Source organism: Semicossyphus pulcher, unplaced genomic scaffold, assembly GCF_022749685.1.
Source record: "Semicossyphus pulcher isolate SPU_LCO1_2020_fin unplaced genomic scaffold, fSemPul1.0.p SCAF_1, whole genome shotgun sequence".
Lineage (NCBI taxonomy): Eukaryota > Metazoa > Chordata > Actinopteri > Labriformes > Labridae > Semicossyphus > Semicossyphus pulcher.
Window position 1 is genome coordinate 9,241,651 of NW_027211603.1, and position 21,367 is coordinate 9,263,017.

Below are 21,367 nucleotides of genomic sequence, written 5' to 3' on the forward strand. Positions count from 1 at the left end.
TCTCCTGTTCGGGAGACAAGGTAAAGTAACCTCAAGCTCGTGCGCATTTTTGCACATTATCATTTTTATTTTTTTAACAATGCATGCTTCTGCGACTCTGAGCTTAATGCTTTTCTAACTTTACAATTGTAGAAGTGATATCATAGCAGCTACTTTTCAGAGTGCAGCAGAGTTGTTTTTCTTTTGTGCGCAGCAGCATCTCCTGCACTCTCCTCTGCGCCTTTTTCATTTTTTTTTCTTCGTATTATTATTGTTTTGCAGCTTTGACTCCAGACTGCAGAGGTCGACGGGGCTGGGAAAACAGTTCATTTGACTTTTATTCTCCCGAGCACTGGACTTGTACACATGAGAGTGGATAATATGCCGGACAGTAAGCGTGGAGGACGGCTGCTGCAGTTGGCCGTGGCTCTGGTGGCCTTGCTGTCGCTCTGCGCCGAGTTTGGAAACTCTGCAGAGGTGGTGGAGACCGGGGACAGCGAGCTGGTGACCAAGCAGACCGACTCCAGAGCTAGCAGGGCCAAGAGGAGGGGAGGGACGGACGTCCTCAGAGGGTAATGTGACCACGATAATCCTCATTAGTGCAATTTGGGAACAATTTCTTTGCTTTTCTCTCACTGTATTCCCACAACTCTAATTTCAGTGAGCATCTTATATGTGCAGGTGTCTGTTTATCACATAACCTGTTGGTCCTTAATAAGTAATGTAGGTCAGAAGATGTATGTCAGTGTTTTATGAATAATGCATACTGAGAGCCAAGATGACAATGTCTGTGATGGGAAGTTTGGAGGAAAGTTTGGTAATTAAATACTGGCAAGAATATCACATTCCTGCTGACTGCAATAATAAATTACATCCAAACAAAGGAGGCCATTGGTCGTGTGTGGCTGTGGCAGAGAGAGAGAGAAAGAGAGAGAGAGAAAAGGAGGGAGAGAGAGTGAAAGGGGGAAAGAGAGAAACTAACAGCCTAATCCCCTTTCTGGCCAAAAACACCACACCCCAGTTGTGGATAAATCACATCTGCAGCTGTACACAGTGGGTCACTGCTGGAGAGGCTCTGTGTGTGTGTGTATGTGTGTGAATAAGAGTGAGAGACAGAGGAAAAGTTAGAAAGAAAGGGAAAGAAAGAGGGTCTGTGTCCAGTGATGACAGCAAACAGCTGATGGGGGTCACACAGTAGACGGCTCAATGAGCGTCCTCCACAGGCATTTTTATTTGACATGCTTTAAGTTAATTTATCAGAACATCTGGCTTCACAGGCAGGAAGTGCATACAGGCTGCACACTGTGTCACGCTGACTTACCACAATAAGAATGTTTCAGAAATCCGACAGGCTTCATTTTTCACCTCGTGTATCTGGATGTGGAGTTACACTGTGCACTATATATTCTGACCCCAGGGCCAATACATGCACAGCAGGGGACTCAGCATTCATGTAGGCCTGTCACACACCTGTAGGGGGCAGGATGGCTCAGACTTTCACTTCCCTGTCACATGAAATATATTTCTTACAGGTGCATCCTTTTTTCACCTCAAGCAGGGAAATCTTTTCCTAACAAACTGTATCCTGTATTGGGAAGTACAAAATGCTGCATGTGTGCCAGGATGCAGCACAAGTATCCCTTAGTGGGAAAAGCATTAAGGTCCTTTACTTCAGTCAAAGTACTGTGCTATAAAAATACTCCATTACAAGCATTGAAAATGTTACTGGGGTAAAATAATGTTCGTATAATCGGAGAATGTATTTAAAGTGTTAAAAGAATTAAAAGTAAGACGCCTCATTGTAGAAAAATGCAGTATGGAAAATTGTAGTAGCCTGAAGCTGCTTCTGAAAGGTTCTGTTTAAGATTGGAACTAATAATTATCTTCACCATGGATTACAATTATTTTCTCCAGAATCCATTGTTTAATTTGATTGTTCAAAAACAAGAGAACATGAGAAATGCCTTCACAATTACCCAGACCCCAGAGAAAGAACCTTCACAATGCTGGACTTCTCCAACAAACAGGACAAACCTCAAAATGATTAAGAAAAAATTACCTTAAAAAAGTTTAAAGGAAAAGAAATAATCTGTAAATCTACAAGTAACTGAAGCTGTCAGACAAATGCAGTGAATTTAAAGGAACAGTGTAATATTTCCTGTTGTGGAGTAAAGTAGAAATTTGCATGAAAAAAAGATTCAAGTAAAGTATGTTCAATTTGAACTCAAGAACAGATTGAAGGACGTCATGTTGTACAGATGATAAATCTGATCAAGGTCTGTTAATAAAATGGACTTCGAGTCACAGAACTGTGTAACTTGGATTATTGATCTTCTGATTCTGTTTGTCTCACAGACCAAATGTTTGTGGATCAAGAAACAACGCCTACTGCTGCCCGGGCTGGAAGACTCTGACCGGAGGGAACCAGTGCATCGTCCGTGAGTATTTCCTCCATTATTACAACATCTTCATCATCTTCATCACCAGCACTTGTTGAATACTATTACAGTCCAGCACCCTGCTGTTTTTATTGGAGCCATCTAGTCACTTAGTGTTGTCCACCTGGGATGCAAAGTGATGTCATATAATGTCATCCAAATTAAGAACTCCTGCAGCGTGAGACTCCTGCAGACCAGGCCTGACTAATGTTTTGCAGCACATAAGAATTTAACCCTATTTCAAAGCAACAGCAGGAATAATATGCAGTATCATTATAAGCTTTCTATACTTCATTCATTGCACTAATACAGTGAGTCTGAGCCTACTAGCATACACGAGCTAACACGTTGGTACATTTGTTAAAAGCTACATTAGAAAGATCAGGCCTCCATCCAGACCAATGGTCCAATCTTCTATGATCTTCTGCTTTTATTTAAGGGCTGTTTGTTTAAAGTTATGATGAGTTATGATCCGGTCTAAAATGTAATGGTTTCCTCCTTGGCCCGTGCTACATCCTTCCACCAAGTGTCATGAATCGGGCCCGTAGTTTTCCCATAAACCCACTGAAAGACAAAGTAGGACATTAAAATATAACCTCCACTTGGTGACCTTACCAATAACTCCACAACCGTCAGTTTATATGTTAAAAATAATGTATCCAAAACAAAACACTACAAACTAGTACACCGTTACACTTTCAACGGCTGTAACAGATTTACCTTAGTTCTTAAATGCACCTGTCTTTTCTGTACAGGTGTGCAAAAACTGTTTTGTTTTTGTGTATCAATACAAACCAAATATTTCCGTAGAACTGTTTAAGGGCTTTTGATCACCCAATGATTTCACATTAGCGATGGGTCAGTGTGGCTAATGGTGCTGATAAGCCGATAACATGACCCCAAACAATTAGCATTGGCGATTAACTTTGGTCCATTTACTCTGGTATTCTGGCCGTGGTTTCTCTTTCTGTTTTTTCTCTTCTATTTCTTTGTATCTCCCTCTCTCTCTCTTCCTCTCTCCCTCTCCATCAGTAGACAGGAAGGTCTAAGAGGCTGTAGAGTTGTGTGTGATTGCAGTCTGGCCGGTCGGCTGGCCGGATGCCTGTCGCGGCTCTAATGACATTGTTTAGCAGTGGGGTTCATGGAGTAGGGGTCATTGGCTGGACTCTACCTGATGGGAGGTTAGGGCAGGGGAAAGTGCCAACAACAGTCTGTGGGAAAAGAGAACAACTGAGCGAAAACAGCCAGCAAAAACTGAAAACACACACATTTATGGCAACAAAACTAAAAGAAGAAAATAACTTGATGCTATTGCCAAGAGGGCTTCAATAACTAAACCATGATGAGGGTTAAAAGGAAGATTTAGCCTCATTTGGACTGTGGTCTGTTTGAGTTTTTAAATATTACAGATGAGGGTTCAGTGTGAGGTTTAGATCCTGGCCTAAGTTGCATCAAATGAAATTTGAACCTAAAATCCAAAATCTGCAGCTGGCAGGACGAGAAGCAACAGATACACAACATGAGTTTTCTCCCACGCACAATCAAGACATATCCCGGCGCCATTACGTGAGCAGTGCTGTTATTTCATCTTGCACCTGACAGAGGACATTTTTCTGTTGTTTGACCGAGTGTTTTGTTCCTCTTTGCAGCAATCTGCCGGAGCTCATGTGGAGACGGATTCTGCTCCAGACCCAACATGTGCACCTGCCCAAACGGCCAGATCGCCCCATCCTGTGGATCCAAGTCAGGTCATTAAACAGCTCGTCCTCTTTTACCAGGGAGGGAACTTCTTTGAAGCTCGCTATCATCAGCGTGATGGCTTTTATTATATAGTGTGCTTAGATTGGGTGGGGGTTGACTGGTACATGGCCAACATGTAAACACGTTAATGGTCTGATTTATGTAAGGAGTGTATGTCGAAAGTCAGTGTTTTTTGGAGAGCGCAGCCTGACTACACCCTTGTCTTTGCATTCATTTAATAAAGTAGCTGTAATCTTTAGAAAAACATTTCCAGTAACAATAATGACAAGCAGTGACGGATGATAGACGGCAGAAAATATGCAGTTTTGTCTTTTCTTTTTCTCTGTGAGAAAATACTTAGAGAGACTTTAATTGGCTTAGATATTTTTTTTAGTTTAGACCACAATGTGCTGTTTTCTTCTCCTCGTCTTGAGTAATGAGCACTAACTAGTATGGTACAAAAATATGACATACTAGGCCAAAAATCTCCTGAAAACATCTCTTGAAACTGCCCCAAAAAGTTGATATATGTTGCAATCACGTTTCTGCAAATAGCGGTCAATCTCTTGGGTTCTTGTTGTGTGTGTGTGTGTGTAAGTTGTTTGGGTGTGTATGTGTATGATCTGGAAGACGTCCACAGTAAACATCTCCATGTTGCTCTCTTGCAGCTCACGGCGCTTCGACCCAGTGCGCTCATCTGTTTGCACACCATAAATTTATAGGAAAATACGTCTGAGCGTGACTTTCAAAAAACATGCTTCAGAGTGCATTTTGTTTATGTTGTAAATCTGATCTGCAGTGTGTGTTTGTGTGCCCTGAATTTAACTCCTGCCTTGCTCTGTGTGTGTGTGTGTGTTTTCTTCCCACAGTCCAGCACTGTAATATTCGGTGTATGAACGGGGGATCATGTGCTGAAGACCACTGCCTGTGTCAGAAGGGCTACGTGGGAAACCACTGCGGTCAACGTAAGCATCATCCTGAAAATGCTGCAAGACACCTGTGACACACTACAACGTTATCAGTTTGGATTTCTTAAGATGTTTTCCCTTTTAAAGCTCCTGTGAGGAGTTTTCATCTGGTCATGAAACAGACTGAAATTAATTCTGATGTCTCCATATGAGCTACAAAAGCAAACCAGACCATCAGCGACAACACTGATTATTTCTATGTAGTTACTTTTAATGCCTGAACCTGCTGGCAGGTGGTAGATGTCAGGCGAAGCGATTAACTGCACGATGCCTTTGTTTACATTTTCCAGGGCAAACATTTAAAGTGAGATGAGATTTTTTGTAAAAAACCTCCACCTAAGCATGTACAGGACAAAATCAGCAAAGAGATAAGAGGTACGGCTTTGTCCACAGGGGGCGCTAAAATCAACAAAAACTAAAAGTTCCTCACAGCAGCTTTAAGCTAGTGTTAAGTATGAATTAGCAAGTGTTGGCATACTAACAAGTGAACTACAAAAGTGAGCACATTAGTGTTGTGATTATGGCACCATTTCTTAATAAGGTGCGACTGTCAGACATAGGCCTAGGGGCACCGAGGGGTCTGGGGCCCTCAGGCTAGAACCTCTGCCTCCTTTAAAGGGACTCTTAACATTTCTTTCTGGTTAGTTATTTAAATGATCAAAAAGACTCAAAACAACTACAAAGACACACAAAATGGCACAAAAATGACCACAAAAAAACAGACCGAACCAAAGTAAAAATGAATGACGACAAAGAGACCAACGCAAAAAGATGAATCTTAGCCTCTTATTTTGGAGGCCCCCATGAAGATCCTTCCATGGGGGCAAGAAACACGATCATTTTGATGGCTATATACCCAAAACCCTGCGGTTAGTCAGGAAATATTATGAATCAAATTCTTTTACCCAACTAGCACATCGTACACAACTTCCTGACTAAACTCACTGTAGTTGTGCACACTTTCTTTAGTTGTGTGTGCACAAAGAACGGATGTTTCCAGCATTTTGGGTGTGCTCATGTTTGGTTTTCACCTCTAAATAAAGCGGTTTATTTAATGTGCCCAAACTGTCAGCTCGTCTGCGGCGGGTCTGATCGATGGTTGCTTGTGTCTTGCCCCATCCGAATTCTTTTTTTAACAAAGTCACCATGTTCCCAGATCTCTGCAAGCGATTTAATGACTGAAATGTTTTCATAACCAATTTAAATGATGACCAAAATGACAAACATGAGACCAAAAACTGTATAAACCAGGAACTCCAGTTTTCTCACAGTAGGGCCGTCCTGTCACTGTTTGTCATTGTTTGTTTCTGTCTCTTTTCTTCCGCAGCGGTTTGTGAAAATGGCTGCCTGAATGGAGGACGGTGTGTGGCTCCCAACAGATGTGTGTGTACCTACGGCTTCACTGGAGCTCAGTGTGAGAGAGGTAATGAGCACCTTCCTGCATTACATATCATCTCTTTCCCTCATCTTACATCACGCTGTCTCTGTGCTCTACATTCCCTACCAGTGAAGTGGGTTTCAAAGCCACATGTGCAGCTTTCTTGAACGTGACTTGATGTTGTATTGTGGTTGTGTTTAGTGACTGAAGACGTCTCCTGCTTAGTCATACCGACATCTCGAGGAATGTGGTTTGTTGTGGAACATTTGCATGACAAGCTTGGGCTCAGAAATGACCATTGTTTTCCACATCTGCTCTGTAACGACGCTCTGGGAAAAGTAATGTCTGTGACTGTGACTGATCGCTGTTTGTTAACTGAAGACCTCCCAACCTCCTGTGGTTGCTCTCTGGCATATGTGAGTAAAAGGCTCCAAAGTATACAAGCACACACAAACCGAGGGCCGCCTGGGCTGCGAGTGTGAGCGAAATGTGCACGTATGGAGGCGTGTGTGTGTCTTTCTGGGGTCTGTGGTAGTGATGACCTGTAGAGGTCAAAGTGGCGACCTTGTAAAGCTAATATTTGGATTGGCGGCAGAGCTCCTAATTAATAACGTCCCTTTTAACGAGGCCATGCTTCAGAGGCTGTTAGTGGGGTCTGGTTTAGGTTCTGTCCTTTGGTTTACTTTAGCGTTTTCTTCAACCCTGCAGCTAATAAGACACTTATCTGGCTGCGTGGCCGGTTAGCGCCAGGCCTTATCTGCTGGAGCACACTTCTACATGCTGTAAGTTGAGTTTCCCGTAGAGGATTTGTGGGACTGAAGCACTTTTCTTTTCAGCACACAGTATCTTCTCGTTGTTTACACTCTTCTGGGAACACACGGGAATCTTTTGTGTAATTATTTCTAATGAAGAAATGATGCATGGGCAAAGAATTTGAGCACATCTGGTTTTAAAACTTTGATTACAATGAAAGGTGACAAGCATGCAAAGTGGACACTCACTGTCTGCTACTTCATGAATGCTTCTTTCTTGTCTGCTGTAGTGAACGTCTCGTTCTGTGGGTGATACAGGCGTACTTTTTGTTGTGTGTATATGTGTTTGCATGTGTCAGGGAACAGCTCCTTGGAGACCAAGGTCCATCTTCATTCATTTTCTTACCGCAGTTTATTGTGCTGAATGGAGGAGAGGTGTGCATTTCCTTTGTGTGTTTAAGAGAAAGATTATGATATGTGCCAACTAGCAAGTGCAAGAGCACTATTATATTTTTGTAGTGCTGAATATATAGAAAGTACCGTAAAATTCTGTGTATAAGACGCTTTTTTTTTTCATCTAAAAAATGGGCTGCGTCCTATATACCGGTGCGAACAATATACCAGTATAAAAGGCAGAGAGAGGTATGTTGTGTTACGGTATTTTACCCAGACAGTCTAGCTAAAGCTTCGCCAAGGACATGTGCCGTCATGATCGCCAGAGAAACCACCAACTGAGCTCAACTGCCGCACCACTAGCTAGCAGGATTGCAAACTTGACAGGGCGAAAACAGATGGTAGGCTATAATTTGTCAAAGGAAAATACATTGAAATAACCTCAAATTAATATATAGCTATAGTACTTTTTTTTTTTTGCTCTGGGATACCCCCCAAAATGGACTGCATCTTATATTCCAGTGCGACTTATATTACGGTAATGCGTTTAGTGCTCAATGAATAAATCAATGTTTATTTACATAGCACTAAATCCCAACAAAAGTTATCTCATACATTTTGTAATATTATTTACAGAGACCCAACACGACTCCACCAATGAGAAAGCACTTGGCGACAGTGGCAAGGAAAAACTTCCTTTAAATAGGCAGAAACCTCGAGCAGAACCAGACTCGTTGGTGGACGGCCATCTGCCGATGGGATGGGTTGGGTCGAGAGAAAAACTAGAAAAAGAGACACATCATGCTTTCTTGATTAACAGATGATTACTCAACGACTGATTGATTTGGATCTTTTATTGAGCCAAAATGCCGAATATCTTCTTGTTCTGGCTTCTTTAAAGCGATGATTTGTATTTATCATTGATAATTGTTTTTGGCCCGTTGGTTGGAAAAAACAAGCTACCTAGAGAAGTCATGTTCTGCTCTGTGATTTAGTCACGTTATTCATGACATATTACTACATTTTATTGATTCTAACCACTTAATTGATCAATAATAAAGTAGTCTCAGTATTTTCAGCTCTGTAGATCTTCATCCTGCTTTTGATTACACCAAGAGCGGTAGAGAAAGTAGGCCAAGGGATGCAGTTGCGTTTTGGGTTAAGTTACTTTCGCTGGAATTTCCTTGGCTCGGATCCATCATCTCCCAAGGGAAAGCCATTGTGCGCTCACACAAACACATGTGTACAGTACATGTGTACACACATCCATCTGCACATGTACTACCCCACACTGTTTGTAATGCAATTTACAGAACCGTGCCCCATTACGGCTCGATCTTATCACATTAGCAGGAGCAGGAGGTTTTCCGTGAACATGTGATCTGACCAGGGGAGAAGTAGTTTGCAGTCAGGACTTACTGGATGTTGAAAGATCCTGGTGCTATCGGGGCTCAGTATGAACGCATCGCTGCTACAGAGCTATATTACTAAAGTGACTGGTGATCTGCTGACCAGTGGTCCCACAGCCAGGCACAGCTGACTGCAGTGAAAATGCATCAACGTGTTCTTTGTTGGTTTTAAATTCGATTTAGGCAGGAATGTGGGATCGGTGAGATCCAGGCACACTGCTGCTGATTGCACGCAGGTTTTTTTCCCCCTCCTGCTGCAGAGTCGTTTAGCTACGGAGCAATAAAGTCGAGCTTTCGGTGTGACGCCATTGCACTTGGGACGGTGGTGAAAGACTGGCCTGGAACGAGGCAACACGTGAGTTCCTCAGTCAATAAGTCAGCAGCCAGAGAACAACGGGAAAGTCGGTCAGTCAGCTGAGGGGCTCCCTTGTCTCTTAATGCCTCACTGAATTTCCCCTATCAGCCTCTGTTCAAGCCCAATGCAAACCTCAGTGGATAGATAACTAAATATGTGTGTCAGTGTGTGTTTGAATGCATGCTTAGCTCATTAGTCCTGGGAGGATGGAGAAATCTGCTGACGAGCCAGTAGGGAAGGCCGCACCCAGATATAAGACCCCATTACACACATGCAAGGACACGCACACAGATAAACACACGCATACATGGATGCATGCGCACACGTATTACGCTTATGTTAAGGTATGTAAGGATTCTGTGAGCAACATCTGCGAGGGTTAGTTTGAGGAAGGGTGGATATGGGAAAGGTGGACAGACTTTTGTGCGTGTGTACAAACATTTTGGAGTTAATCCAGGAAACTCTTTTGACCCACTTCCCGGCGGGCTTCACTCCAGTTCACATCGCGGCTGTTGTTGTGCATAAACTCAACGGTCATTTCTATTGTCTTCGAAAGTAAGGGCACCTCTGCACATAGATGAAATCCCTTGCCTATTCGATCCAAAGCAACAACGTGCTCCCATATTAAGGCACTTAAGAATAACATTAATATGACACCATGTTTACAAAAGTAGAGCAGCGGTGAAGCAAAAACAAGGGCAACATTTTTCTATGTTTTGTTCTGTTTTGAGATCATCTTTGGCGAGACTGCGGATGAGGGGCTGGGACACTGGCTCAGATTCTGTGTGTGTGTGTTCAAGTGTGTTTGTGTGTGAACACGTGCGATTGCTCCCAGATGTACAGGACATGGGTGGATCCCCCAGCTGTATGCTGTTCACAGAGAGACAGAGAGATGACAGATGAAATGACACCACTTTCACCCAACAGCTGTCCGCCTCTCCCTGTTTACCTCAGCTGACTGTTGAAGTGCTGCGCTTGTATTTGCTCCACTTTGTGCTCACGTCTTTATGTTTGTGGTGCTTTCTTTCCTCCTCTTACAGCTGTAATAAGCAGGTATTAATGTCAGTTATTTAGGGCACTCGCACAGTAATAACACATAAACCTGGATCAGATAAAAAGGAAACTTGAGTTATTTACACAGTCGTCTGTACTTGGCTTATATGAGCGCCATGTAAAAAAGTTTGCATAACTCCTGTAATTACTTTTCCTATAGACAGTGCACCTTTGATGTTGTAGGTATGGCACTTAATGTAGGCTTTAAGTAAACACAGCACATAACCGGCCACTAATTGGGTATGTTGTCGGGGTGGCTGTGGCTCAGTGGTAGAGTCAGTCGTCCTTAAATCGAAAGGTTGGTGGTTTGATCCCCAGCTCCCTCAATCTACATTCCAAAGCGTCCTTGGGCAAGACACTGAACCCCAAATTGCTCCTGGTGGCATCGGTGTGTAAATTTGAAGACTGATTTGACAGTTGACACTTTGCATAGCCTGGCCTCCGCCATCAGTGAATGTGATATGTAGTGTAAAAGCACCTATATATTATATAATAATAATAAACTTTATTTGTAAAGCACACACAGTTACAAAGTGCTTTACATACAAGAGAGAGTACAAGTGTTCAGATCCTTCAATAGTTTAAATGTCAGAATACAACAATTTGAAAATATTAAATTACAAATAAAAGTAATACAAAAAGGAAGGTAAAAGTACATATGTCTTGTGAGAATGGTGATTTAGTGTAAGGTCCAATGATGACCGTCCTTGCATATGCAGTATTCTTTAGTTATGACAACTGGGGGTTTGTGCTATTTCTCCAATCTCTGCTGATAAGCGAGTTGCAAAGGCAGAAAAAACAACAACAAAATTTTAATGTCTAGAGATGATGAAACAGTTGCAAATCAAAACGTCCTCACTGCAATTCTCAAAACTGTCAGCATGGACTCTGTTTGGGTCAATGTTAGAGTGAAGTCCAAAAACACCTGCAATTACTGCTAACCACCATAGATGTCACCAGAGAGCACAAAATCAAGATCAGAGGGCGCAACAAGTTCAAAAGATAGTACTTTAAAATGAACTTACTGATGTATTGAATATTTCAGTAATAGTTTGACACTTTTGTAAATACATTAATTTCGCTTTCTTGTGGAGAATTAGTTAGGAACGGTGCCACTCGCGTGTCTGTCCGTTAAACATGAAGCTAGAACAAGGATAGCTTAGCTAGCTTAATTTAGCAAATAAGCTCGTGAACAGGAGAACACAGCTAGCCTGACTCCGTTTAAAGGTAAGCAAGTTAACCTACCTTCCCCACTGAAGTTTACTAGTTAGTTTAAGGACAGACTGACCTGTAAACAGAGCCAGTTTTTAAGCTAATGTATGCTAGCCTAACTTCTCATCAAGCCCTGGTAAGAAGGCTAGAATAATTCCTTAGATTTAGCATAATTATAATTCTTCAAAGTACGTGGTAGTTACTTTCTGGTACGTCTGCGATTAATTTTTCCCTCTGAAATGTACTTGAGTAAATTTACTTAGTTACGTTTCACAGCTGGATGGAAGGAAAAGTAGACTAAGCCTGAAAATCATTGGGTCTCCAGTGGAGCCTGAGCAGAAGGGAGTTCGTAAGAGAAGGAGAGATGACCCAGTTCTGTTCACACAGCGCTGGTGCCAGAAGCAGGGAGACCGTGGAGGCTGTGGTGCACGTGACGGGTCTGGGCTGGGCCCCGGTCCACACGGGAAACGCACAATGTCTCGTTTGTTTTAAACGACTGCGCTGTTGGAACTGCTCTCCCTCTTTCCTCTCGCTGTCTGTTGTCTGCCGTGAAATGTGGAAATGATTTTTGCCTTTGGATCTCGGCCAGATTCTTTAGGGAGGGATGAGTTTCTCCCTCTCCCTTTCTCTTTGTCCATATCTCTGTTTCACCTTCTTCCTATCAAATATCTGATAAGATTCTGTGATTTTGTCGAATCTGTGGGGAGTTTGCAACCAAAGGGTGGTGTTTGAAAGGAGGATAAAGTGAGGGGAAACATGCATGAAAGCAGTGGGATCAAGGGACTAAGGATTAAACCAATTTAAAAGGGAGGAGAGAGGAATAATCTGGATGAAGGGACTTTTTTCACACTCTATGGCTCATTTTTATTATAAGCCATTTAGTTTTAATTCTAGGCTGCTGTAGTCAGTGTGGAAATCACCTTCTGGTTTCCATAGACCCGCCCTGTCAGTCAGCCTCCGCCGGCCTTGGCGATGATTCCCTAGATTGTGTATAACTAGAAAAATAATGAAAAGCAGCACACCACATGGTAAATGTGTCAATTTGCATTTAAATCACAATACAGGTAACTGAAGAAGTGATGATCATATAATACATGCACCATACTGATTTCTCATTGTCTGTGTGGCGTGGCTCATCTAGCTTTTGTCTATTACTCTCCGCAGCCGCCCACGCAACTTTAAAAGGTTTTCCAGACTCCTTCCCTATCACTGTATCGCACACAGTCACACACCACACATATACGCACAAATGTGCATGTACAATGCACCTGAGAGCGAGACCGATTAAGATACCAGGAACAGACAAATGCATTCTTTATGGAGTGTGTTACTGTCAGCTCTGCACCACTTTCACCACATATAATGTGAGTGAGTTGTAGCTGTCATGCAGAATTACCTTCAGTTTCAGTGTTTCTGTTTGTGTAAGCCAGAGACAGTTATTCACTCACAGAATCAGGTTCAGGTTTTAGCTTGTTCAGCTTTGGCTTATTTAAGCAGAGTTGAGTAGAAATATTTCACAAGTTAAAATGTTTACTTACTTAAACCAATCGAAGTTTTTTCTCTCTGTTTGAATGTTTGACACACGACCAAACCTTGCTGTTCTGAATTGCTTTTGAGACAAAGTTTTTCCACTAAAGCAAACTCTTGCTTTGCCCCTGCAGATTATCGCACTGGGCCGTGCTTCGCCTCGGTGAATAACCAGATGTGTCAAGGCCAGCTCACAGGCATTGTGTGCACAAAGACTTTGTGCTGCGCCACAGTGGGACGGGCGTGGGGTCACCCCTGTGAGATGTGTCCTGCCCAGCCTCACCCCTGTCGAAGAGGGTTCATACCAAACCACCGCACCGGGGCGTGCCAAGGTAAAGTCTGTTTCCCAGCGTCTCTGTCTCTCGTTCTGTTTTTGTCTCTTTTTTTTCTCTCTGTCATTCTACCCTCCCCTCTATGAATAAAGTACTTCAAGCTGCTTCTCATCTTTCTGTCTACTTTAACTCCTTCTTCCTCATGTCTGCCTTCACTTCTCTCCCTCTGTCATCCCCTCATCTCTACCCATCATCCCCTCTGCAGAGGATTAGTTCTAATTGGGTTAAATTGGGGTGGGTGGCAGTGCCTCCCACTTGTGTATGGAATGCCCGCAGATACCCGCTGTGGCGGGACTGTCAGAGTCAGTAACACGGGTCAGTGGCGGTGCCACGTGGGAGAGCTCATTTCTGGTAAGACGGCCCTCGGCCTGCCGGCTCCAGACCCAACAACATCAGAACCTCTGCAGGGGAGGCGGACCTGAGCCAGGACCCAGAGGAACATGCAGTACTCTGAGACTGCGTCAGGTCACAGCCTCCTGGAGGTTTCCAGCCTGAGACCTACGTTTTAATCTGTCAAATTCATTAAATGAATTTTAGTTAACACTCAAAGTCAGATTTCAACTATAACCCAGAATCTGACTGTAGAGCTGTCTCTTCTGTGTTTCCCTCCTCTTTCTATCTCTTCCTTGGTCGACTTGGCTTTGATTTCTGTTCCTCCTGCAGGAGACATTCCTCTCTCCCTTTCTCTTTTCCCCTGTCACTCTCTGAATCGCAGGGAAGTCAGAGCTGACTGTTAAAACAGATCTCAAATCATGAACATCCAGGCTTGTGCAGTTTGTGCGTCAATATTAGTCTGCAAAGTGCTTTGTTTTTTTTACTACCATCTCTTTGTCATTTATCTTCTCCTGCACATTAAAGGAATGTGCCGGTGTGTGTGTGATTAATAATTGTGTACTCTGCATGTACAGATGTGGATGAGTGCCAGGCCATCCCAGGCCTCTGTCAAGGAGGACACTGTATCAACACAGTGGGATCCTTTGAATGCAAATGCCCCGCTGGGCACAAGTTCAACGAGGTCTCACAAAAATGTGAAGGTAAGATTCAGGCGAGCAGCCTTCACGTTGAAACTGTGAAATGTGTGACGTCCAGCGTTAGCTTGAATGATAGAGTTGGCTAAAAGGCTTATTTTCAAAGTTCCTAATTAACTATGTGAAAGTACATTTAAAGCCACATCCGTCTAGTTGTGGTTAGCTTCACCTCAGTCGCAGTTTTCTGAGTATTACTTTGTGGGCAGAGACCACACATAAGGCATTTTGCCCTTCCCTTGAAATACATTTAATTAACCAAAGCGGTGCTCTGCTTTCTCTCAGTAATCCTGTTTAACACTGAATTGTGACGCTTGAAAGAAATGTTTTATCCTCTTTCAAACTAAAGGTCATGAGCACCATAGCTTGATTCAACAAACTTTTAATGCTACAACTTTACTTAGCTTGTGGTGGCTAATGTAGGCTAATGACTTATGACTCTTCTATACTTAAACCTTCTTCTACCTTTGTTAAGAATTTTAGCTAAATGCTAAGTAGTAAAAGTTTAGTTTTACAGTCATTTGTAGCCGTAGAGGCTGCTGTTCTGCAAAAGTTGAATAACCTGGAACTAAAAGATCTTCTCCTCCAGGTATGTCAATGCACAATATGAATCGTGCAACATCTTTGGAGATTATTTCCACATGTAGCTTTGAAAAGACCTTTTTCTCTCAGTTGGGGGGCCTAATTATCAGCTTCTGACTGGCTTTATGATTGTGGCCACTGAGAGACTCGCAATGTTTTTTAATGTTTCTGGCTGACAAATCTTAAATAAAATCCTGCATCACTTCTGTTCGCCCACAAATAAAGACCTACAGTTGTGCCTGTGAAAAATATCAGCTCATTAGGACACGAATATGACAATTTCCAGACCAAGTTAAAACTCAGAGTGAGCAGGGTTTTGTGGCACCCATTTGCAGGGTAAAAAATTTGCTATTTTATGCCCAGAAATAATTGCCGGAAAACTTCTGGACTGTGTAAAAGAGTTTTCAGACGGGTCTAAGTTACAGTGTAGTTCTTAACAGGCTTTATGCATGATCATTTGCACTTAATGGTGCTAGCAGAAGAGCAGCTACAGAGGCCCCTGGGTTTCATATCCTGTGACAAAGCTTTATTTCCATTGTCAGGGCCAAAATGTGCTCTAGTCCCCTTTGAAATTCACATTTTGCGTCAGCTTTTCGCTTTATAGAGCTTTAATTGAAAGTTAATGATTACTAAGCAGTTTTAAGCATGATTGGAAAACGAACAGGAAGCAGTCTATTCTGTTTTAAGACTTTTTATTTCTCCTCTCCTTTCGTCTCCTCTTCTGTAGATCTGGACGAGTGCTCAAACATCCCTGGTCTCTGCGGTGTAGGTGAATGCTCTAACACTGTTGGCAGCTACTTCTGCAAGTGTCCCCAAGGATATTACACCTCTGTGGACGGATCCAGGTGTATAGGTGAGTCCACTGGCATACCAACTGTCACATCTCTCTTTAAAGGACAATGAGACTGCGTCGTAGTTGCTTAGGTCCGTTGTTACTAGCATAGAAAACGTAAGAGACGAATCAATCGAGCAAAAAAAGTGCTACCGTATTCTCTTTCATTTTTCCACCCCATTTTGGTTCTTCTTTCTTTGTGCCTGGCACTGAGAGCAGAAGGAACTGAAATCTTTCCAGCGTTCCAGCTGGTAGAATTTAGGTCAGTAGTCACCTGCTTGTTTCCACAATAATGAGCTATATTCTCCTTAAACTGGGAGAACGTGATGAGAGAAGTAGAATGGACTCCTCTCATGCTCAGGTGCCTCTTTTAAATCATGGTTGGAAGAAATGCGGCCTGTGTGCCAAGTGTGTGCATGTGTGTCAATGACCAGTCCACATCCTGGGAAGTTGATAACAGTGTATATATTCACAGACACACACACACACACACACACACACATATTTGCCAGAAAAACCCGTTAAGCCCTCAAGTTCAGCTCAGTTTGACCCAAAACAGACCAGGGAGGAATTTGGGTCAGAATAGTCCATTAGAAGTACACGCACATCCTCACGCGTGCATGCGTACACACATACGTTCACGCACAAACATATGCAACCACACACGGCCACATTACCCCCCCGGGAGAGGATGTTTGTGAGGGAGGAATGTCTGAGTATTTTGCTCCAGAAAACTGTTGCGCCAAACAGTCCAGCCAGTTTCCCATGCAGCAACACTTAAGCATTAACATCTCAGCCGGCCGACACATTGTCCTCCAACCAACTGTGCGCTCGCCTATTTTCTCAAGCTTAACCGGGCAATCAGCAGTGAAGCCCGTCAGTTTCTCCATGTGAACGCGCTGGATGAGCTTGGTGTGAAACAAGACATGATATATTTATGTTAACAGGGAACCTGAGTGTTAGTCACGCTGGTGCACAGTGCCAGAAACTGCAGGATGTAGGAAAGGTTCTCATAAATAGGAAGTGATGACTATTTGAAGTGGCTTCCATCTTTCAAATGATGGAAAATATGAAGCAACGTCGACGACTTTCTGATTGTTCTCCTGCCAATTTGCTCAACATGCAGACAACACATGCCATAATTTAAACAAAAGGGTTAGCTCAACTGACGTCATGCTGTGTTGTTTCCCACAGATGCTCGCGGTGGGTACTGCTACGCTAGCCTGCTGAACGGGCGCTGTGCCAACCAAAACTCACAGCTGTTGACTAAAATGCAATGCTGCTGTGATAGCGGACGCTGCTGGTCCGATGGGTCGACTCCTGAAATGTGCCCCATTCGTGGAACAGGTGGGGCCCTCGCATCGCATGGCTTTAAATTTCTTGTTCTTATGTATGTGTCTTACCTCCTGTTGTTTTTCCCATGTGTTCATTTTAGAAGAGTACCAGAAACTGTGCATCCAGATACCTGATGGGAACGGTGGGGTGCTGGTACCAGGTCGTGTCCCAGGAAGTCCCGACCTCCCTGGCATCTACCCGGTTCCATATCCTGGTCAAACTCCAGGGGGAGGTCCTGGCCAGGTGCCCGTTATCCCTGGTCAAATTCCCATCCAGGGTCCAGGTCCGATTCCAGGCGTATATCCGGGGCAAATCCCAGGACAATTTCCAGGACAATTCCCAGGGCAATTCCCAGGGCAATTCCCAGGACAACTACCTATCCAGCCCCAACCAGGTATGCTCCTGCTTTCTGCTTGAGATTGGTAATGTTTATAAAATGACGTCTATAAAGTTGGCATGTGCCATCATGGCTTATAAGTCACACGACCTCCCACTGGTCTTGTGTTTCCATGTTTAAAATCCACACCCTCAAGCTAACGAGCTCCAGGATATTGATGCAAACCTTTAACCTAAGACATTAATCTTGCACTGAGGCAGGGCTACGTAGTTCATCCGGGAATTGCTACCAACGGATCAACAGTATATGTGCTGACAAGAAAACATCCTGGCATGTTAAGAGTCCAGACCAGTTTAAAAAAAGGCATGTGTAAAATCTTCTGCTACAGAAGTTCCTCTGGAACTATTTTTCGATGGGATTTTGCCAGGGCAGTGCTGCAACTTTAAATAACTCAGACGATTTTGTCCTCAAACATAATGACAGCAGGCTCTTCCAGACCCGAGTGCAGTGCAAATGTTTCTGGCAATGCTTTTGAAAGGCCATTCTGCTTTTTCAGGCAGTCAAGATGTTAAGTTCCCGTTACTCATTTTTCAACCTTTTAATTAAAGTCCATGATCCAGAGCTGATATGTTTGTGTGACTGTTTCTGTTAGGTCCTGTTATCATTCAAACCCAGAACATCACCAACATGTGCCAGGCTTACCGGAACCTCTGCCTGAATGGCAGGTGCATCCCCATGCCAGGTGTTGGATATCGCTGTGAGTGCAACATGGGCTTCAAGTTGGATGGAAGAGGAGAGTGCATTGGTAAGTTTCTGACAGAGTGAGAAACTAGAGCATTAGAATAGAGCTACAAGAAGGTTGATGAGCCTTATGTTTCTTCTGCAGATGATGACGAGTGTGAGAGAAACCCTTGTGCACATGGAGAGTGCGTGAACACGCAGGGGTCTTACATCTGTCAGTGCCCTGCTGGATTCCAGACCACTGCAACCAGGACGGAGTGCCGAGGTTACACATACACACGGACACACACATGTACTCACACACTTTAAGAGGATGCATTTGATTCATGGGCTTTCTGTCTGTTTCTGTTAGATCTGGACGAATGCGTTGCCAACGGTCGTATCTGCAACAACGGCCGCTGTGTGAACACTGAGGGCAGCTTCCACTGCGTCTGCAACGCCGGCTTTGAGATTTCAACAGACGGCAAGAACTGTCAAGGTCTGTCATGTTCTGCATTTATGTAGAAACATTTTTCAGTGTAGTGTTCTGTAATAACGTCACTGTGTGTAATGTTTAAGTGTAATGGGCCGTGCATCTGTCGGAGTCAGAGATTTGAAACCAATGGCCGTTAGAGGCATGTGCTGTAGTAGACATAATTTGAAAAATGATCATGCTGGTGGTTTTGTGTGTTACAGCTCATTCAGTGCAAAATAGTCACATTTTATATTACTTTTTTTTTTCCCAAAGGACCCTATGTAATATTTACTTTGGTCGGTCAAACTTGCTGCAGTTTATCATAAGAAATCTTTTATAGGACCATCAACCCAAATTTCAGAGCGCTTCACATTGGCTCTTACTGTTGCTAGGTTATGAAGTTGTTTAGCGGCCCTTTGCTTCCCTTGGTAGTGACCCTTAAGTCTGTTGTAAATCGCTCTGTATGCTTAATATTTGCTTTTATTCAAGGACATTTTACAAAGAATCATAAAAGCAATGGACAGAAATCGTGTCCTGGCGTTAGCAGCAGCTCTAGACTAGAAATCGTACACTCAAAAAAACAAAAGGATACGCTTCTCCTCTGCCATTGTTGTTGACAAAGTTGATATCTGAAGTCCCACCCCTTCTTGATTTTGATTGGTCAGTGAGGGAGAATAGATTGACGCGCGTGGCGTTCCAAAAGTTGGAACTATTTTCAACTGAGAGCGCTGTGAGCGCAGTGACAAAAAACAGCTGACGGTGAGGCTGTTTAAGCGCTGAGGACACTGAACTGCAGTCGTTTTGTATAGAAAATAGGCGCTGCCAGTGCAAAAAATGTGGACACAGGCCCATATTACATTAAGCTACTCTATAAAACTGCTTGTCAAATTGATGGAGTAAACCCCCTCCTCTTACTTATCCAAGGGGTCTTGTTTGAACTGATGATCTGACATTCACAAGCAGCGATGGGCCAAGTGTGCGGAGTTGATAAAGCAGCCAGGGTTCGAACTCTTCCTGGCTCACATTTTGCATTCTTGACACGTACATTTCTGTCACTGTTCATGGGAACAAGTGAGTGAAACACTACAGATGCTTTCCAGGAGAGACTGTCCGCTCTCTAACGTTTGCCTTTTATGATAGCCACAAAAAACCCGTTCTGACCGAGCATGCCCTCATGTTTTCGCCTGTCACTTCGTATTATTTACACATGGGAATGAAGCTGTCCGCATGGATTGTGTTGAAAATTCAGTCTGTTGTTCTGCTCAGGAATGCTTCAAAATGCGTAATTACAGAGTTGGCTTCTCATAAGAAACACATTTTCCCGAACTTTTACTGATTTATATGTTTTCTTAGTCTTCTGGACTTGATGTTCTGACAGCATTTGTAGCTCGCCAATGTTAACTCTCCATTTTAGAAATGTGTGAGTGTCCTTGAATGTATCAAGGAGGGTTGTGAAAACAGTCTCTCCTTGCCATTTCATTCACTCAACAGTAAGACTTAAATTAAATCAATCAAGCTTAGAATGGTCAATGGCGATGTAAAGAGTATGAAGTTTGTTCTATGCAGAACCACCAGCTTGTTACTTTAACTTTAAATGCAATTCTATCAATATATCAACTTGTTTGTGTTCCTCCACAGACCAGGACGAGTGTCTGATCAGGAACATGTGCCTCAATGGACTGTGTATCAATGAAGATGGCAGCTTTAAATGCATCTGTAAACCTGGATTCCTGCTGGACACTAGTGGACGCATGTGTGTAGGTGTGTTTCTCTGAAAGACTGTCCGATCACTCAAACATCACACCTCTTCACCACCAGAATACATAATGAGTCATTATTCGACCTGCTTTTATAGCTAGCTTGGACGATCGCTACCTCTCTGTCATGCTAGTTGTTCTATTATATAAGTATTAACACACAAGTAATCTCTATTTACAGATTCCACATAGAAATGTAGAATGGAGCGTGGACTTTTAGTACAGGAAGTGTTCTGGTTTCCATTTATGGTACACTTGTAGTCTGAGTAATATTGACCAATCACGTATCAGGAGGCTGCGGCGTCTGTGTGGAGAGCAAAAGCAGGCGGAACCTAATGCGCCGTAATGACATCCTGTCTACCATCGGCGTCATCTGACAACGATTTACCTTCTTATTAAACTCAATAAACAGACATCTGCATGCTAACGGCGAACAACCCGTTCTAGATCAAAAATTCAACTTGAGACAAATTCGCCTGACGCTGTCACGAAAGCCGCTCAGCGTTCAGATTTCCCGACTTCCTTGAATGCATCAGAAATGATCGATCCGACCTCCGTTCAAAAAACGAGCATTTTAAAAGTAGTTTTCTTCTCCTCTTGAGGACACACCTGACAAAGCTTCATTTTTACTTTTTACTAATCTGCATCATGATGTTGTACTTTCGGTAAAGTAAGACCCGCTAATTAAAGTAAATCACAAGAAAAACTGGGTTTTTTCCAGGTTCATGCTGCTGAAGTAAGCCAGCGTGCAGCCTCTGTGTAACTGAC

The 21,367-nt window shown here is 43.1% G+C and overlaps 1 protein-coding gene across 1 annotated transcript in view; it reads left to right on the forward strand.

The window, feature by feature from the left end:
• Positions 1 to 360: 360 nt before the first annotated feature.
• Positions 361 to 21,367, forward strand: part of fbn1 (fibrillin 1) — a 69,034-nt gene continuing 48,027 nt past the window's right edge. The window contains exons 1-14 of the mRNA XM_069664817.1: positions 361 to 551; positions 2,335 to 2,417; positions 4,067 to 4,165; positions 5,027 to 5,122; positions 6,453 to 6,548; positions 13,339 to 13,536; positions 14,445 to 14,570; positions 15,871 to 15,996; positions 17,170 to 17,322; positions 17,411 to 17,704; positions 18,300 to 18,452; positions 18,534 to 18,653; positions 18,741 to 18,866; positions 20,481 to 20,603. Of these exons, the coding sequence (XP_069520918.1) occupies positions 361 to 551; positions 2,335 to 2,417; positions 4,067 to 4,165; positions 5,027 to 5,122; positions 6,453 to 6,548; positions 13,339 to 13,536; positions 14,445 to 14,570; positions 15,871 to 15,996; positions 17,170 to 17,322; positions 17,411 to 17,704; positions 18,300 to 18,452; positions 18,534 to 18,653; positions 18,741 to 18,866; positions 20,481 to 20,603 (1,984 nt within the window). The remainder of the gene's footprint in view (positions 552 to 2,334; positions 2,418 to 4,066; positions 4,166 to 5,026; positions 5,123 to 6,452; positions 6,549 to 13,338; positions 13,537 to 14,444; positions 14,571 to 15,870; positions 15,997 to 17,169; positions 17,323 to 17,410; positions 17,705 to 18,299; positions 18,453 to 18,533; positions 18,654 to 18,740; positions 18,867 to 20,480; positions 20,604 to 21,367) is intronic.